This window comes from Pseudophryne corroboree, chromosome 4, assembly GCF_028390025.1.
Source record: "Pseudophryne corroboree isolate aPseCor3 chromosome 4, aPseCor3.hap2, whole genome shotgun sequence".
NCBI lineage: Eukaryota > Metazoa > Chordata > Amphibia > Anura > Myobatrachidae > Pseudophryne > Pseudophryne corroboree.
In genome coordinates, this window is record NC_086447.1 from 4,560,257 (window position 1) to 4,579,785 (window position 19,529).

Consider the following 19,529-nt stretch of genomic DNA (forward strand, 5'->3'; position numbering starts at 1 on the left):
ACTAGACCATGCCACCATATCCCCACTTATAACATTGCTGCTATTGTACCTCCCCCTCAGCGAGTACTAGACCCTGCCACCGTACTCCCCACTAATAACACTGCTGCTATTGTACCCCCCCTCAGCGAGTACTAGACCCTGCCACCATACTCCCCACAGAGCCACGGCGGCACTGTACAGCACTCATTCTGCATAAACACAGAGCCACGGCGGCACTGTACAGCACTCATTCTGCATAAGCACAGAGCCACGGCGGCACTGTACAGCACTCATTCTACATAAACACGGCGGCACTGTACAGCACTCATTCTGCATAAGCACAGAGCCACGGCGGCACTGTACAGCACTCACTCTAGATACTCCCGGAGACATGGGGGCACTATACAGCACTCACTCTAGATACTCCCGGAGACATGGGGGCACTGTACAGCACTCACTCTAGATACTCCCGAAGACATGGGGGCACTGTACAGCACTCACTCTAGATACTCCTGCAGACATGGGGGCACCGTACAGCATACACAGTGGATACACCCGGAGACATGGGGGCACCGTACAGCACACACACAGTGGATACACCCGGAGACATGGGGGCACCGTATAGCACACACACAGTGTATACACCCGGAGACATGGGGGCACCGTACAGCACTCACACAGTGTATACACCCAGAGACATGGGGGCACCGTACAGCACACACACACAGTGTATACACCCAGAGACATGGGGGCACTGTACAGCACACACAGTGGATACACCCAGAGACATGGGGGCACTATACAGCACACACACAGTGTATACACCCAGAGACATGGGGGCACTGTACAGCACACACAGTGGATACACCCAGAGACATGGGGGCACTGTACAGCACACTCACAGTGTATACACCCAGAGACATGGGGGCACCGTACAGCACACTCACAGTGGATACACCCGGAGATATGGGGGCACTGTACAGCACACAGTGGATACTCCCGGAGACATGGGGGCACTGTACAGCACACACAGTGGATACTCCCGGAGATATGGGGGCACTGTACAGCACACACAGTGGATATACCCGGAGATATGGGGGCACTGTACAGCACACATAGTGGATACACCGGGAGACATGGAGGCATTGTACAGCACACACAGTGGATACTCCCGGAGATATGGGGGCACCGTACAGCACACACAGTGGATACACCTGGAGACAAGGGGGCACTGTACAGCACACACAGTGGATACACCCGGAGACATGGGGGCACTGTACAGCACACACAGTGGATACACCGGGAGACAATGAGGCACTGTACAGCGCACACAGTGGATACTCCCGGAGATATGGGGGCACTGTACAGCACACACAGTGGATACACCGGGAGACATGGAGGCATTGTACAGCACACACAGTGGATACTCCCGGAGATATGGGGGCACCGTACAGCACACACAGTGTATACTCCCGGAGATATGGGGGCATTGTACAGCACACACAGTGGATACTCCCGGAGATATGGGGGCACTGTACAGCACATTCACAGTGGATACTCCCGGAGATATGGAGGCATTATACAGCACTCACAGTGGATACACCCTGAGCTATGGAAGTTGCACCCCAAATAAAGCCAAAACACTTTTGCACTTTCATAAGACAACACACGCCCAGGGACACGGCGGCGCCACAACACGCCCGGGATATGGCAGTGCCACAACACGCCCGGGATATGGCAGTGCCACAACACGCCCGGGATATGGCAGCGCCACAACACGCCCGGGATATGGCAGCCCCACAACACGCCCCGGGATATGGCGGCGACACGGCGGCCCCACACAATTGTATGTACCTGGAATATGTCGTTGGCACACTTGCGGCACAGGTTGTGTTGGCACGGCAGGATCACCACGGGCTTGGTGAACATCTCCAGGCAGATGGGGCAGATCAGCTGCTTCTCCAGGTTGTCCATGGTTTGCGTATCCCCCCCCAAAGACTTAAATCCCACAGCAAAATTCATCCCTTCACCGGAGAAGACGCGGCGTCGCAGTTCCCTTAACAGACCCTCCGGCAGGAGACCACCGACTAACTCCAGAGGCTGGATGCTGTACCCTCTGCGATGGGAAGAGATCCCATTAACCCCTTCTTCCCAGGGAATTAAATGTCCCAGACATGACGTCCCTAGCCGCTCTGTGCTGCCCACCAGACAGCGTTCAGAGTCAGTATGGGGGGGCCGGGGCATTCCTATGTGTATTTATAGCTCCTGGATAAGGACAGATGGGAGGGGGGAGGACGCAGCTGTCACCCTCAGCAGGTGATTCTGAGTCACACAATGATCCGCATCACAACAAAGACACAAATACACTACCACGTATCCGGTGCCAGCGCCGACACACATCACACCCGCGGGAACGTCGCGCCCCGTGCCAGGATGTGCTGCCGCGTGCGATACCAGGCCCAGCCCGCGATTTGCCCTCCCAGCGTGTTCTGGGCGAGATAACCGTTCCCGGAAGCGGTTACATGTAACGAGAAGTAGCCCATATTGTGAGGTGCGCCAGACACGCCCCAACGGCGGATTGCGTTTGTGCATCCCAGCCTGGGGTATACCTACCGTACACCGGTATTCCGGACAGCGCGGCGCTACGTAAAGGGCGCGACCTGTATGAAAGCACAGACACGAGTTGTTTGAGTGAGCGCTGCATTTTATTACCCCTCCAGGACACTCCCCCTGCTGTTTATACGGTGGTAACACAGTGTTGTACAGGATACACATCGGTGCGGGGCCATTATATGGTGCATGACCGCTTACTGATCTCACCAATATGTTGCTGGTGAAAGCGGAGAAATTTGGCAAAAACCAACACAATAATACAGTTCTGATCTCAGGTTCCAGAACACGTAGCTCAGTCCCCAAACTGGCAATATGGCTGTTGTGTGGTGTGCGCGCCAGGGGCTGGACGCTCGGCTCACCAGCAATGCCCTGGAATCCACAGCCACAGGCATCAGAGCCGCTGATCCGCACGCACGTGGTCTGTAGCGTCATCCGAGAGGCCGTGTGGGACATACTGTAGCAGAAGACGAGCTGGAAGGTTCATAAAGATAAAAACCAAGGTTTGTCCAATACTGGAAATGATTAAAATGACTCAGAGGAGCCTTCGCCGATACAGGCCGCTGACAAATAGCGCAGACGCCATTTTAGTATATACACAAAGGATTCGCTGTCCCGCGCCTGCCGGGGGCTAGAGTTCTCATTTCATCTAGAAAATAAGCAATATTGTCCGTTAACCGTTTACACTACAGGTTCTTTGTGCCCGTGTGGCTGCTGGAGCCCATACACCGGTGAGGGAGGAGGGTGAGGGGCGTGAGAGGGACAGCGAGGTTCCGCTGCAACATAATTACTGACGTCTAAAACAATGACATTTATACACTGACCCCGTGCCTGCAGCTGACGGGGAAAGAACAGAGACATGATTCAGGAAAAGGGGGAGATTGTCTGAGTAGGAGACCGCAGCCTAGATCTCCATGTTACCGCTTATGCATAAGGTAGAAGAGAACAGGTGGAGCGCCGGGTCTGCGATGGACTCTCCGTGGGACGGATTCAGACACAAAGCTGGAGAACCTTTGCTGCGATGAGGCCTACACAACATCCGATGCGGAAAGGCGAGGAGGCGCTTCCACAGTTGGTCAGGAATGAAGGAGGACACTGGCTACTCTTTGGTAGAGATGTACAGAATAAACTCAGTTCTACGCTGCGTCTCTGCCGCTCGTCGGTGGCCGTGACAAGCCACCGCCTGATACTCCTTGTCCAATGGAAGATGATGACGGGTAGCGAGTGACAGGGTTGTAGTGGCTCTCCATGACGTGGAAATATGACTGGTAATATTGTGGAAGGTGCTTCTGGCTGCTTAGGACCTCCTCTCGCCTTCTCCCAAAGAGCAGGAAGTCTTCAGAAGTGACGGGAAAGGAATCCTGTCCAAAACAGCTTCCATACAGATCATCACACGGGACCGGGATTCTGTGGGAGACAAAACCAGAATCAGACTGCAATAGAGAAAAAGAAATACAAAAGTTTTACCCCAGCACAGCAAGAAGCATCAGCAATAAGGTTTAAAAACACTACATGAAGAAAGAAAGTTCAAGGATCTTAGTTACATATATTTGCAAATACAGAGGTGTATAGCAAAGATGTATGTAGACACATCTGTATATGGTTAAGTCACCAGGCCTCGTCAAAAGGGTTCTCAGATACTGGTGGTCCCCAACGCTACGACGACGACTCTGGGTCATATAACAGCTTAGTGTTATGCTACATGATAATAACACATACACAAATATATCTAAATTGAGAGTCAGCTCACCTGGAGTCACCCCTAGGTCCTCCAAATGGCACTACAGGAACCAGCATGCCCTCCAAATGCTGGTCCCATCTATGCTTCTCAGAACAGCAATACAAAATGGTCATACTGTTCAGGTGCATGAAAGGGAGGGGTTATTCTACATACGAAAAATAAATACAAAAGTTTTCCCCCAGCACACCAAGAAGCGTCAGCAATAAGACCTGAGAACTACACCGGATACATGCACCGGGAAAGTATTACTAAACTGACTGAGCAGCTACCATCTTATATTGCTGTTCTGAGAAGCAGAGATGGGAGCAGCATTAGGAGGACATGCTGGTTCCTGTAACAGGAGCAACAGAGACCCATGTCTCATTACACACAGCAGAAGATACATGTCTGGGCACAGTAATGGGAGCAAAAGAGACCCATGTCTCATTACACACAGCAGACGATACATGTCTCGGCACAGTAATGGGATCAACAGAGACCCATGTCTCATTACACACAGCAGACGATACATGTCTCGGCACAGTAATGGGATCAACAGAGACCCATGTCTCATTACACACAGCAGACGATACATGTCTCGGCACAGTAATGGGAGCAAAAGAGACCCTTGTCTCATTACACAGCAGAAGATACATGTATGGGCACTGTAATGGGATCAACAGAGACCCATGTCTCATTACACACAGCACTGTAATGGGAGCAGGAGAGGCAGACATCTCATTACATATAGCAGAAGATACATGTCTGAGCACTGTAATGGGAGCAAGAGAGAGACCCATGTCTCATTACACAGCAGAAGATACATGTCTGGGCACTGTAATGGGAGCAGGAGAGGCAGACATCTCATTACATATAGCAGAAGATACACTATATGGACAAAGGTATTCAGACGCCTGACCATTACACCAGCAAGGGCTGTACTGACATTGTATACATATACTTTTCTATGGAGCTGGTCCCCCTTTTGCAGCTATAACAGCTTCCACTCTTCTTGGAAGGTTTTCCACAAGATATTGGAGTTTCTTTGGTGTGCCCATTCATTCTGTAGAGCATTTATGAGGTCATTCATTCTGTAGAGCATTTATGAAGTCATTCATTCTGTAGAGCATTTATGAGGTCATTCATTCTGTAGAGCATTTATGAGGTCATTCATTCTGTAGAGCATTTATGAGGTCAGGCAGTGATGTTGGATGAGAAGGGCCTGGCTCACAATCTCTGTTCCAGTTCATCCCAAAGGTGCTCAATGGGGTAGAGGTCAGGGTTCTGTGCGGACCAGTCAAGTTCTTCTACACTGAACTCACCAAACCATGTCTTTATAGTCCTTGCTTTGTGCACTGGGGCACAGTCATGTTGAAATAGAAAAGGGCCACAAAGTTGGAAGCATAGCATTGTCCAAAATGTCTTGGTACGCTGAAGCATTAAGATTGCCCATCACTGGAGATAAGGGGCCTAGCCCAAACCCTGAGAAACCGCTCCATAACATCATCCCTCCTCCACCAAGCTTCACAGCTGGCACAATGCAGTCAGGCAGATAACGTTCTCCCGACATCCGCGAAACCCAGGCTCACCCATCTGACTGTCAGACAGAGAAGAGTGATGCGTCACTCCACAGAACACGTGTCCAATGCCCTACAGTCCAGTGTCGGTGTGCTTTACACCACTCCACAGACCACGTTTCAACTGCTCCACAGTCCAGTGTTGGTGTGCTTTACCCCACTCCACAGAAGACATGTCCACTGCTCCACAGTCCAGTATCAGTGTGCTTTACACCACTCCACAGAACACATGTCCACTGCTCCACAGTCCAGTGTCGGTGTGCTTTACACCACTCCACAGAACACGTGTCCACTGCTCCACAGTCCAGTGTCAGCGTGCTTTACACCACTCCACAGAACACGTGTCCACTGCTCCACAGTCCAGTGTCAGCGTGCTTTACACCACTCCACAGAACACGTGTCCACTGCTCCACAGTCCAGTATCAGTGTGCTTTATACCACTCCACAGAACACGTGTCCACTGCTCCACAGTCCAGTATCAGTGTGCTTTATACCTCTCCACAGAACACGTGTCCACTGCTCCACAGTCCAGTATCAGTGTGCTTTATACCTCTCCACAGACCACGTGTCCACTGCTCCACAGTCCAGTGTCAGTGTGCTTTACACCACTCCACAGAAGACATGTCCACTGCTCCACAGTCCAGTATCAGTGTGCTTTACACCACTCCACAGAACATGTGTCCACTGCTCCACAGTCCAGTGTCTGTGTGCTTTACACCACTCCACAGAACACGTGTCCACTGCTCCACAGTCCAGTGTCGGTGTGCTTTACACCACTCCACAGAACACGTGTCCACTGCTCCACAGTCCATTATTGGTGTGCTTTACACCACTCCACAGAACACGTGTCCACTGCTCCACAGTCCAGTGTCTGTGTGCTTTACACCACTCCACAGAACACGTTTCCACTGCTCCACAGTCCAGTGTCAGCATGCTTTACACAACTCCACAGAAGACGTGTCCACTGCTCCACAGTCCAGTGTCTGTGTGCTTTACACCACTCCACAGAACACGTGTCCACTGCTCCACAGTCCACTGTCTGCATGCTTTACACAACTCCACAGAAGACGTGTCCACTGCTCCACAGTCCAGTGTCTGTGTGCTTTACACCTCTCCACAGAACACGTGTCCACTGCTCCACAGTCCAGTATCAGTGTGCTTTACACCACTCCACAGAACACGTGTCCACTGCTCCACAGTCCACTGTCTGCATGCTTTACACAACTCCACAGAAGACGTGTCCACTGCTCCACAGTCCATTATTGGTGTGCTTTACACCACTCCACAGAACACGTGTCCACTGCTCCACAGTCCAGTGTCGGTGTACTTTACACCACTCCACAGAACACGTGTCCACTGCTCCACAGTCCAGTGTCTGCATGCTTTACACCACTCCACAGAACACGTGTCCACTGCTCCACAGTCCAGTGTTGGCGTACTTTACACCACTCCACAGAACACGTGTCCACTGCTCCACAGTCCAGTGTCGGTGTGCTTTACACCACTCCACAGAAGACGTGTCCACTGCTCCACAGTCCAGTGTCTGTGTGCTTTACACCACTCCACAGAACACGTGTCCACTGCTCCACAGTCCAGTATCAGTGTGCTATACACCACTCCACAGAACACGTGTCCACTGCTCCACAGTCCAGTATCAGTGTGCTATACACCACTCCACAGAACACGTGTCCACTGCTCCATAGTCCAGTGTCGGTGTGCTTTACACCACTCCACAGAACACGTGTCCACTGCTCCACGCTCCAGTGTCTGTGTGCTTTACACCACTCCACAGAACATGTGTCCACTGCTCCACAGTCCAGTGTCTGTGTGCTTTACACCACTCCACAGAACACGTGTCCACTGCTCCACAGTCCAGTGTCTGTGTGCTTTACACCTCTCCACAGAACACGTGCCCACTGCTCCACAGTCCAGTGTCTGCATGCTTTACACCACTCCAGAGAACACGTGTCCACTGCTCCACAGTCCAGTGTCTGTGTGGTTTACACCGCTCCACAGAACACCTGTCCACTGCTCCACAGTCCAGTGTCTGTGTGCTTTACACCTCTCCACAGAACACGTGTCCCCTGCTCCACAGTCCAGTGTCGGTGTGCTTTACACCACTCCACAGAACACGTGTCCCCTGCTCCACAGTCCAGTGTCTGTGTGCTTTACACCGCTCCACAGAACACGTGTCCCCTGCTCCACAGTCCAGTGTCTGTGTGCTTTACACCACTCCACAGAACACGTGTCCCCTGCTCCACAGTCCAGTGTCTGTGTGCTTTACACCGCTTTATCTGGCACTTGGCATTGGACTTGGTGATGTGAGGCTGGCATGCCATTCCTTTAAGCTCCCGCTGCACAGTGTTTGTGATTACATTAATGCCAGTGGAAGTTCAGAACTCTTCAGCTATGGAACCAGTAGATCGCTGGCTACTTTTACGCACCATGCGCCTTAGCAGTTGGGTGTCCCCGCTCTGTGATATTACGTGGTCTTCCGCTCGGTGGCTGAGTTGCTGCTGTTCCTAAACTCTTCCACTGTCTAATAATATAACTTACAGGTGACTGTGGAATATCCAGAAGGGATGAAATATCAGGAACCGTCTTATTGCAGAGGTGGCGCCCTGTCACCGCACCGCGCCTGTGTCACTGAGCTCTTCAGAACAACCCACTGTGTATCACATATGTTTGCAAATAGAGACTACATGGCTAGGTGCCTGATTTTATATACCCTGGCAACGGGTCTGAATTCTCTAAATAATAGGTGTGGCCAAATACGTTTGTCCATATAGTGTTTATGTTTTGGGAATAGGAGACACCAAATAGCAGAAGATATATATTTGGCCACTAAGGGGAGCAGGGCAGACCGATGGCTTATTAGATAATGCGATAATGAAGGGTATTCGATAATGCGATAATGAAGGGTATTCGATAATGCGATATGGAAGGGTATTAGATAATGCGATATGGAAGGGTATTCGGTAATGCGATATGGAAGGGTATTCGGTAATGCGATATGGAAGGGTATTCGGTAATGCGATATGGAAGGGTATTAGATAATGCGATATGGAAGGGTATTCGATAATGCGATATGGAAGAGTATTAGATAATGCGATATGGAAGTGTATTAGATAATGCGATATGGAAGGGTATTAGATAATGCGATATGGAAGGGTATTAGATAATGCGATATGGAAGGGTATTAGATAATGCGATATGGAAGGGTATTAGATAATGCGATATGGAAGGGTATTCGATAATGCGATATGGAAGAGTATTAGATAATGCGATATGGAAGGGTATTCGATAATGCGATATGGAAGAGTATTAGATAATGCGATATGGAAGGGTATTAGATACTGCGATATGGAAGGGTATTAGATAATGCGATATGGAAGGGTATTAGATAATGCGATATGGAAGGGTATTAGATAAGATATGGAAGGGTATTAGATAAGATATGGAAGGGTATTAGATAAGATATGGAAGGGTATTAGATAAGATATGGAAGGAGCAGATTACAGACTCATCACACACAATACAGGGGAGGAATTCGCACTGATTGCGGATAATGGTCAGACAGTAGCAGTCTATGCATACAGAACTTACTGCGTTAGGAATTCTGCCGCTGCGGCTCAGGGTGAATGGGGGGTCCTGGCGATGGCTGCATATTGATTACGTCACCTACAGAAGACAAACAGTAAAAGGGTAAGTTATAATACTGGGGAGCAGAGTCACAGTAACAGAGTAAAGGATAACACCGGGGAGCAGAGTAAAGGATAACCCCGGGGAGCAGAGTTCCAGTAACAGAGTAAAGGATAACACCGGGGAGCAGAGTTCCAGTAACAGAGTAAAGGATAACACCGGGGAGCAGAGTCACAGTAACAGAGTAAAGGATAACACCGGGGAGCAGAGTTCCAGTAACAGAGTAAAGGATAACCCCGGGGAGCAGAGTTCCAGTAACAGAGTAAAGGATAACCCCGGGGAGCAGAGTTCCAGTAACAGAGTAAAGGATAACACCGGGGAGCAGAGTTCCAGTAACAGAGTAAAGGATAACACCGGGGAGCAGAGTTCCAGTAACAGAGTAAAGGATAACACCGGGGAGCAGAGTCACAGTAACAGAGTAAAGGATAACCCCGGGGAGCAGAGTTCCAGTAACAGAGTAAAGGATAACCCCGGGGAGCAGAGTTCCAGTAACAGAGTAAAGGATAACACCGGGGAGCAGAGTAACAGAGTAAAGGATAACACCGGGGAGCAGAGTAACAGAGTAAAGGATAACACCGGGGAGCAGAGTAACAGAGTAAAGGATAACACCGGGGAGCAGAGTTCCAGTAACAGAGTAAAGGATAACCCCGGGGAGCAGAGTTCCAGTAACAGAGTAAAGGATAACACCGGGGAGCAGAGTTCCAGTAACAGAGTAAAGGATAACACAGGGGAGCAGAGTTCCAGTAACAGAGTAAAGGATAACACAGAGGAGCAGAGTTCCAGTAACAGAGTAAAGGATAACACCGGGGCACAATAACAGAGTAAAGGATAACACCGGGGAGCAGAGTCACAGTAACAGAGTAAAGTATAACCCCGGGGAGCAGAGTTCCAGTAACAGAGTAAAGGATAACACCGGGGAGCAGAGTAACAGAGTAAAGGATAACACCGGGGAGCAGAGTAACAGAGTAAAGGATAACACCGGGGAGCAGAGTAACAGAGTAAAGGATAACACCGGGGAGCAGAGTAACAGAGTAAAGGATAACACCGGGGAGCAGAGTAACAGAGTAAAGGATAACACCGGGGAGCAGAGTAACAGAGTAAAGGATAACACCGGGGAGCAGAGTAACAGAGTAAAGGATAACACCGGGGAGCAGAGTAACAGAGTAAAGGATAACACCGGGGAGCAGAGTAACAGAGTAAAGGATAACACCGGGGAGCAGAGTCACAGTAACAGAGTAAAGTATAACCCCGGGGAGCAGAGTTCCAGTAACAGAGTAAAGGATAACACCGGGGAGCAGAGTAACAGAGTAAAGGATAACACCGGGGAGCAGAGTAACAGAGTAAAGGATAACACCGGGGAGCAGAGTTCCAGTAACAGAGTAAAGGATAACACCGGGGAGCAGAGTAACAGAGTAAAGGATAACACCGGGGAGCAGAGTAACAGAGTAAAGGATAACACCGGGGAGCAGAGTAACAGAGTAAAGGATAACACCGGGGAGCAGAGTTCCAGTAACAGAGTAAAGGATAACACCGGGGAGCAGAGTTCCAGTAACAGAGTAAAGGATAACCCCAGGGAGCAGAGTCACAGTAACAGAGTAAAGGATAACCCCAGGGAGCAGAGTCACAGTAACAGAGTAAAGGATAACACCGGGGAGCAGAGTTCCAGTAACAGAGTAAAGGATAACACCGGGGAGCAGAGTTCCAGTAACAGAGTAAAGGATAACACCGGGGAGCAGAGTTCCAGTAACAGAGTAAAGGATAACCCCGGGGAGCAGAGTTCCAGTAACAGAGTAAAGGATAACCCCAGGGAGCAGAGTCACAGTAACAGAGTAAAGGATAACACCGGGGAGCAGAGTCACAGTAACAGAGTAAAGGATAACACCGGGGAGCAGAGTTCCAGTAACAGAGTAAAGGCTAACCCCAGGGAGCAGAGTTCCAGTAACAGAGTAAAGGCTAACACCGGGGAGCAGAGTTCCAGTAACAGAGTAAAGGATAACACCGGGGAGCAGAGTTCCAGTAACAGAGTAAAGGATAACACCGGGGAGCAGAGTTCCAGTAACAGAGTAAAGGATAACAACGGGGAGCAGAGTTCCAGTAACAGAGTAAAGGATAACACCGGGGAGCAGAGTAAAGGATAACACCGGGGAGCAGAGTTCCAGTAACAGAGTAAAGGATAACACCGGGGAGCAGAGTTCCAGTAACAGAGTAAAGGATAACCCCGGGGAGCAGAGTCACAGTAACAGAGTAAAGGATAACCCCGGGGAGCAGAGTCACAGTAACAGAGTAAAGGATAACACCGGGGAGCAGAGTAACAGAGTAAAGGATAAACCCGGGGAGCAGAGTTCCAGTAACAGAGTAAAGGATAACACCGGGGAGCAGAGTCACAGTAACAGAGTAAAGGATAACCCCGGGGAGCAGAGTCACAGTAACAGAGTAAAGGATAACACCGGGGAGCAGAGTTCCAGTAACAGAGTAAAGGATAACACCGGGGAGCAGAGTTCCAGTAACAGAGTAAAGGATAACACCGGGGAGCAGAGTTCCAGTAAGAGAGTAAAGGATAACACCGGGGAGCAGAGTTCCAGTAACAGAGTAAAGGATTACACCGGGGAGCAGAGTTCCAGTAACAGAGTAAAGGATAACCCCAGGGAGCAGAGTCACAGTAACAGAGTAAAGGATAACACCGGGGAGCAGAGTTCCAGTAACAGAGTAAAGGATAACCCAAGGGAGCAGAGTTCCAGTAACAGAGTAAAGGATAACCCCAGGGAGCAGAGTCACAGTAAGAGAGAAAAGGATAACACCGGGGAGCAGAGTAACAGAGTAAAGGATAACACCGGGGAGCAGAGTTCCAGTAACAGAGTAAAGGATAAAACCGGGGAGCAGAGTCACAGTAACAGAGTAAAGGATAACCCCAGGGAGCAGAGTTCCAGTAACAGAGTAAAGGATAACCCCGGGGAGCAGAGTTCCAGTAACAGAGTAAAGGATAACACCGGGGAGCAGAGTCACAGTAACAGAGTAAAGGATAAACCCGGGGAGCAGAGTTCCAGTAACAGAGTAAAGGATAACACCGGGGAGCAGAGTCACAGTAACAGAGTAAAGGATAACCCCGGGGAGCAGAGTCACAGTAACAGAGTAAAGGATAACACCGGGGAGCAGAGTTCCAGTAACAGAGTAAAGGATAACACCGGGGAGCAGAGTAAAGGATAACACCGGGGAGCAGAGTAAAGGATAACACCGAGGAGCAGAGTTCCAGTAACAGAGTAAAGGATAACACCGGGGAGCAGAGTCACAGTAACAGAGTAAAGGATAACACCGGGGAGCAGAGTCACAGTAACAGAGTAAAGGATAACACCGGGGAGCAGAGTTCCAGTAACAGAGTAAAGGATAACACCGGGGAGCAGAGTTCCAGTAACAGAGTAAAGGATAACCCCAGGGAGCAGAGTCACAGTAACAGAGTAAAGGATAACACCGGGGAGCAGAGTCACAGTAACAGAGTAAAGGATAACCCCGGGGAGCAGAGTTCCAGTAACAGAGTAAAGGATAACACCGGGGCACAGTAACAGAGTAAAGGATAACACCGGGGAGCAGAGTCACAGTAACAGAGTAAAGGATAACACCGGGGAGCAGAGTTCCAGTAACAGAGTAAAGGATAACACCGGGGCACAGTAACAGAGTAAAGGATAACACCGGGGAGCAGAGTTCCAGTAACAGAGTAAAGGATAACACCAGGGCACAGTAACAGAGTAAAGGATAACACCGGGGAGCAGAGTTCCAGTAACAGAGTAAAGGATAACACCGGGGCACAGTAACAGAGTAAAAGGATAACACCGGGGAGCAGAGTTCCAGTAACAGAGTAAAGGCTAACACCGGGGAGCAGAGTTCCAGTAACAGAGTAAAGGATAACACCGGGGAGCAGAGTTCCAGTAACAGAGTAAAGGATAACACCGGGGAGCAGAGTTCCAGTAACAGAGTAAAGGATAACACCGGGGAGCAGAGTTCCAGTAACAGAGTAAAGGATAACACCGGGGAGCAGAGTTCCAGTAACAGAGTAAAGGATAACACCGGGGAGCAGAGTTCCAGTAACAGAGTAAAGGATAACCCCGGGGAGCAGAGTTCCAGTAACAGAGTAAAGGATAACCCCGGGGAGCAGAGTCACAGTAACAGAGTAAAGGATAACACCGGGGCACAGTAACAGAGTAAAGGATAACACCGGGGAGCAGAGTTCCAGTAACAGAGTAAAGGATAACACCGGGGAGCAGAGTTCCAGTAAGAGTAAAGGATAACACCAGGGAGCAGAGTTCCAGTAACAGAGTAAAGGATAACACCGGGGCACAGTAACAGAGTAAAGGATAACACCGGGGAGCAGAGTTCCAGTAACAGAGTAAAGGATAACACCGGAGAGCAGAGTTCCAGTAACAGAGTAAAGGATAACACCGGGGAGCAGAGTTCCAGTAACAGAGTAAAGGATAACCCCGGGGAGCAGAGTTCCAGTAACAGAGTAAAGGATAACACCGGGGAGCAGAGTAACAGAGTAAAGGATAACACCGGGGAGCAGAGTTCCAGTAACAGAGTAAAGGATAACACCGGGGAGCAGAGTAACAGAGTAAAGGATAACACCGGGGAGCAGAGTAACAGAGTAAAGGATAACACCGGGGAGCAGAGTAACAGAGTAAAGGATAACACCGGGGAGCAGAGTAACAGAGTAAAGGATAACACCGGGGAGCAGAGTTCCAGTAACAGAGTAAAGGATAACCCCAGGGAGCAGAGTCACAGTAACAGAGTAAAGGATAACCCCAGGGAGCAGAGTCACAGTAACAGAGTAAAGGATAACACCGGGGAGCAGAGTTCCAGTAACAGAGTAAAGGATAACACCGGGGAGCAGAGTTCCAGTAACAGAGTAAAGGATAACCCCAGGGAGCAGAGTTCCAGTAACAGAGTAAAGGCTAACACCGGGGAGCAGAGTTCCAGTAACAGAGTAAAGGATAACACCGGGGAGCAGAGTTCCAGTAACAGAGTAAAGGATAACACCGGGGAGCAGAGTTCCAGTAACAGAGTAAAGGATAACACCGGGGAGCAGAGTTCCAGTAACAGAGTAAAGGATAACAACGGGGAGCAGAGTTCCAGTAACAGAGTAAAGGATAACACCGGGGAGCAGAGTAAAGGATAACACCGGGGAGCAGAGTTCCAGTAACAGAGTAAAGGATAACACCGGGGAGCAGAGTTCCAGTAACAGAGTAAAGGATAACCCCAGGGAGCAGAGTCACAGTAAGAGAGAAAAGGATAACACCGGGGAGCAGAGTAACAGAGTAAAGGATAACACCGGGGAGCAGAGTTCCAGTAACAGAGTAAAGGATAACACCGGGGAGCAGAGTCACAGTAACAGAGTAAAGCAGGCCTGGCCAACCTGTGGCTCTCCAGCTGTTGTAAAACTACAAGTCCCATCATGCCTTGCCACAGTTTTGCTATTAGGGAATGCTAAAACTGTGGCAGGGCATGCTGGGATGTGTAGTTTTACAACATCTGGAGAGCCACAGGTTGGCCAGGCCTGGAGTAAAGGATAACCCCAGGGAGCAGAGTTCCAGTAACAGAGTAAAGGATAACCCCGGGGAGCAGAGTCACAGTAACAGAGTAAAGGATAAACCCGGGGAGCAGAGTTCCAGTAACAGAGTAAAGGATAACCCCGGGGAGCAGAGTCACAGTAACAGAGTAAAGGATAACACCGGGGAGCAGAGTTCCAGTAAGAGAGTAAAGGATAACACCGGGGAGCAGAGTTCCAGTAACAGAGTAAAGGATAACACCGGGGAGCAGAGTTCCAGTAAGAGAGTAAAGGATAACACCGGGGAGCAGAGTTCCAGTAACAGAGTAAAGGATTACACCGGGGAGCAGAGTTCCAGTAACAGAGTAAAGGATAACACCGGGGAGCAGAGTTCCAGTAACAGAGTAAAGGATAACACCGGGGAGCAGAGTTCCAGTAACAGAGTAAAGGATAACCCCAGGGAGCAGAGTCACAGTAACAGAGTAAAGGATAACACCGGGGAGCAGAGTTCCAGTAACAGAGTAAAGGATAACACCGGGGAGCAGAGTTCCAGTAACAGAGTAAAGGATAACCCCAGGGAGCAGAGTCACAGTAACAGAGTAAAGGATAACACCGGGGAGCAGAGTTCCAGTAACAGAGTAAAGGATAACACCGGGGAGCAGAGTTCCAGTAACAGAGTAAAGGATAACACCGGGGAGCAGAGTTCCAGTAACAGAGTAAAGGATAACAACGGGGAGCAGAGTTCCAATAACAGAGTAAAGGATAACACCGGGGAGCAGAGTAAAGGATAACACCGGGGAGCAGAGTTCCAGTAACAGAGTAAAGGATAACACCGGGGAGCAGAGTTCCAGTAACAGAGTAAAGGATAACCCCAGGGAGCAGAGTCACAGTAAGAGAGAAAAGGATAACACCGGGGAGCAGAGTAACAGAGTAAAGGATAACACCGGGGAGCAGAGTTCCAGTAACAGAGTAAAGGATAACACCGGGGAGCAGAGTCACAGTAACAGAGTAAAGGATAACCCCAGGGAGCAGAGTTCCAGTAACAGAGTAAAGGATAACACCGGGGAGCAGAGTCACAGTAACAGAGTAAAGGATAAACCCGGGGAGCAGAGTTCCAGTAACAGAGTAAAGGATAACACCGGGGAGCAGAGTCACAGTAACAGAGTAAAGGATAACACCGGGGAGCAGAGTTCCAGTAACAGAGTAAAGGATAACACCGGGGAGCAGAGTTCCAGTAACAGAGTAAAGGATAACCCCAGGGAGCAGAGTCACAGTAAGAGAGAAAAGGATAACACCGGGGAGCAGAGTAACAGAGTAAAGGATAACCCCAGGGAGCAGAGTTCCAGTAACAGAGTAAAGGATAACCCCGGGGAGCAGAGTTCCAGTAACAGAGTAAAGGATAACACCGGGGAGCAGAGTCACAGTAACAGAGTAAAGGATAACCCCAGGGAGCAGAGTCACAGTAAGAGAGAAAAGGATAACACCGGGGAGCAGAGTAACAGAGTAAAGGATAACCCCAGGGAGCAGAGTTCCAGTAACAGAGTAAAGGATAACCCCGGGGAGCAGAGTTCCAGTAACAGAGTAAAAGGATAACACCGGGGAGCAGAGTCACAGTAACAGAGTAAAGGATAAACCCGGGGAGCAGAGTTCCAGTAACAGAGTAAAGGATAACCCCGGGGAGCAGAGTCACAGTAACAGAGTAAAGGATAACACCGGGGAGCAGAGTTCCAGTAAGAGAGTAAAGGATAACACCGGGGAGCAGAGTTCCAGTAAGAGAGTAAAGGATAACACCGGGGAGCAGAGTTCCAGTAACAGAGTAAAGGATAACACCGGGGAGCAGAGTTCCAGTAAGAGAGTAAAGGATAACACCGGGGAGCAGAGTTCCAGTAACAGAGTAAAGGATTACACCGGGGAGCAGAGTTCCAGTAACAGAGTAAAGGATAACCCCAGGGAGCAGAGTCACAGTAACAGAGTAAAGGATAAGACCGGGGAGCAGAGTTCCAGTAACAGAGTAAAGGATAACACCGGGGAGCAGAGTTCCAGTAACAGAGTAAAGGATAACCCCAGGGAGCAGAGTCACAGTAACAGAGTAAAGGATAACACCGGGGAGCAGAGTTCCAGTAACAGAGTAAAGGATAACACCGGGGAGCAGAGTTCCAGTAACAGAGTAAAGGATAACACCGGGGAGCAGAGTTCCAGTAACAGAGTAAAGGATAACCCCAGGGAGCAGAGTCACAGTAACAGAGTAAAGGATAACACCGGGGAGCATAGTTCCAGTAACAGAGTAAAGGATAACAACGGGGAGCAGAGTTCCAATAACAGAGTAAAGGATAACACCGGGGAGCAGAGTAAAGGATAACACCGGGGAGCAGAGTTCCAGTAACAGAGTAAAGGATAACAACGGGGAGCAGAGTTCCAATAACAGAGTAAAGGATAACACCGGGGAGCAGAGTAAAGGATAACACCGGGGAGCAGAGTTCCAGTAACAGAGTAAAGGATAACACCGGGGAGCAGAGTAAAGGATAACACCGAGGAGCAGAGTTCCAGTAACAGAGTAAAGGATAACACCGGGGAGCAGAGTTCCAGTAACAGAGTAAAGGATAACCCCAGGGAGCAGAGTTCCAGTAACAGAGTAAAGGATAACACCGGGGAGCAGAGTTCCAGTAACAGAGTAAAGGATAACACCGGGGAGCAGAGTCACAGTAACAGAGTAAAGGATAACACCGGGGAGCAGAGTCACAGTAACAGAGTAAAGGATAACACTGGGGAGCAGAGTTCCAGTAACAGAGTAAAGGATAACACCAGGGAGCAGAGTTCCAGTAACAGAGTAAAGGATAACCCCAGGGAGCAGAGTCACAGTAACAGAGTAAAGGATAACACCGGGGAGCAGAGTTCCAGTAAGAGTAAAGGATAACACCAGGGAGCAGAGTTCCAGTAACAGAGTAAAGGATAACACCGGGGCACAGTAACAGAGTAAAGGATAACCCCGGGGAGCAGAGTCACAGTAAGAGTAAAGGATAACCCCGGGGAGCAGAGTCACAGTAACAGAGTAAAGGATAACACCGGGGAGCAGAGTTCCAGTAACAGAGTAAAGGATAACACCAGGGCACAGTAACAGAGTAAAGGATAACACCGGGGAGCAGAGTTCCAGTAACAGAGTAAAGGATAACACCGGGGCACAGTAACAGAGTAAAAGGATAACACCGGGGAGCAGAGTTCCAGTAACAGAGTAAAGGATAACACCGGGGAGCAGAGTTCCAGTAACAGAGTAAAGGATAACCCCAGGGAGCAGAGTCACAGTAACAGAGTAAAGGATAACACCGGGGAGCAGAGTTCAAGTAACAGAGTAAAGGATAACCCCAGGGAGCAGAGTTCCAGTAACAGAGTAAAGGATAACCCCAGGGAGCAGAGTTCCAGTAACAGAGTAAAGGCTAACACCGGGGAGCAGAGTTCCAGTAACAGAGTAAAGGATAACACCGGGGAGCAGAGTTCCAGTAACAGAGTAAAGGATAACACCGGGGAGCAGAGTTCCAGTAACAGAGTAAAGGATAACACCGGGGAGCAGAGTTCCAGTAACAGAGTAAAGGATAACACCGGGGCACAATAACAGAGTAAAGGATAACACCGGGGAGCAGAGTCACAGTAACAGAGTAAAGGATAACACCGGGGAGCAGAGTTCCAGTAACAGAGTAAAGGATAACACCGGGGAGCAGAGTTCCAGTAACAGAGTAAAGGATAACACCGGGGAGCAGAGTTCCAGTAAGAGAGTAAAGGATAACACCGGGGAGCAGAGTTCCAGTAACAGAGTAAAGGATTACACCGGGGAGCAGAGTTCCAGTAACAGAGTAAAGGATAACACCGGGGAGCAGAGTTCCAGTAACAGAGTAAAGGATAACACCGGGGAGCAGAGTTCCAGTAACAGAGTAAAGGATAACCCCAGGGAGCAGAGTCACAGTAACAGAGTAAAGGATAACACCGGGGAGCAGAGTTCCAGTAACAGAGTAAAGGATAACACCGGGGAGCAGAGTTCCAGTAACAGAGTAAAGGATAACCCCAGGGAGCAGAGTCACAGTAACAGAGTAAAGGATAACACCGGGGAGCAGAGTTCCAGTAACAGAGTAAAGGATAACACCGGGGAGCAGAGTTCCAGTAACAGAGTAAAGGATAACACCGGGGAGCAGAGTTCCAGTAACAGAGTAAAGGATAACAACGGGGAGCAGAGTTCCAATAACAGAGTAAAGGATAACACCGGGGAGCAGAGTAAAGGATAACACCGGGGAGCAGAGTTCCAGTAACAGAGTAAAGGATAACACCGGGGAGCAGAGTTCCAGTAACAGAGTAAAGGATAACCCCAGGGAGCAGAGTCACAGTAAGAGAGAAAAGGATAACACCGGGGAGCAGAGTAACA

The 19,529-nt window shown here is 49.6% G+C and overlaps 2 protein-coding genes across 2 annotated transcripts in view; both read right to left on the reverse strand.

Moving 5' to 3' along the window:
- Positions 1 to 2,206, reverse strand: part of TRIM54 (tripartite motif containing 54) — a 238,990-nt gene extending 236,784 nt beyond the window's left edge. Inside the window, exon 1 of the mRNA XM_063914921.1 lies at positions 1,834 to 2,206. Within this exon, the coding sequence (XP_063770991.1) occupies positions 1,834 to 2,001 (168 nt within the window). The 5' untranslated portion in view covers positions 2,002 to 2,206. The remainder of the gene's footprint in view (positions 1 to 1,833) is intronic.
- Positions 2,207 to 2,662: 456 nt separating this feature from the next.
- The window catches only part of DNAJC5G (DnaJ heat shock protein family (Hsp40) member C5 gamma), a 56,077-nt gene continuing 39,210 nt past the window's right edge, over positions 2,663 to 19,529 (reverse strand). Inside the window, exons 5-6 of the mRNA XM_063914922.1 lie at positions 9,493 to 9,567; positions 2,663 to 3,996 (exon numbers count right to left, since the gene is read on the reverse strand). Of these exons, the coding sequence (XP_063770992.1) occupies positions 9,497 to 9,567 (71 nt within the window). The 3' untranslated portion in view covers positions 2,663 to 3,996; positions 9,493 to 9,496. The remainder of the gene's footprint in view (positions 3,997 to 9,492; positions 9,568 to 19,529) is intronic.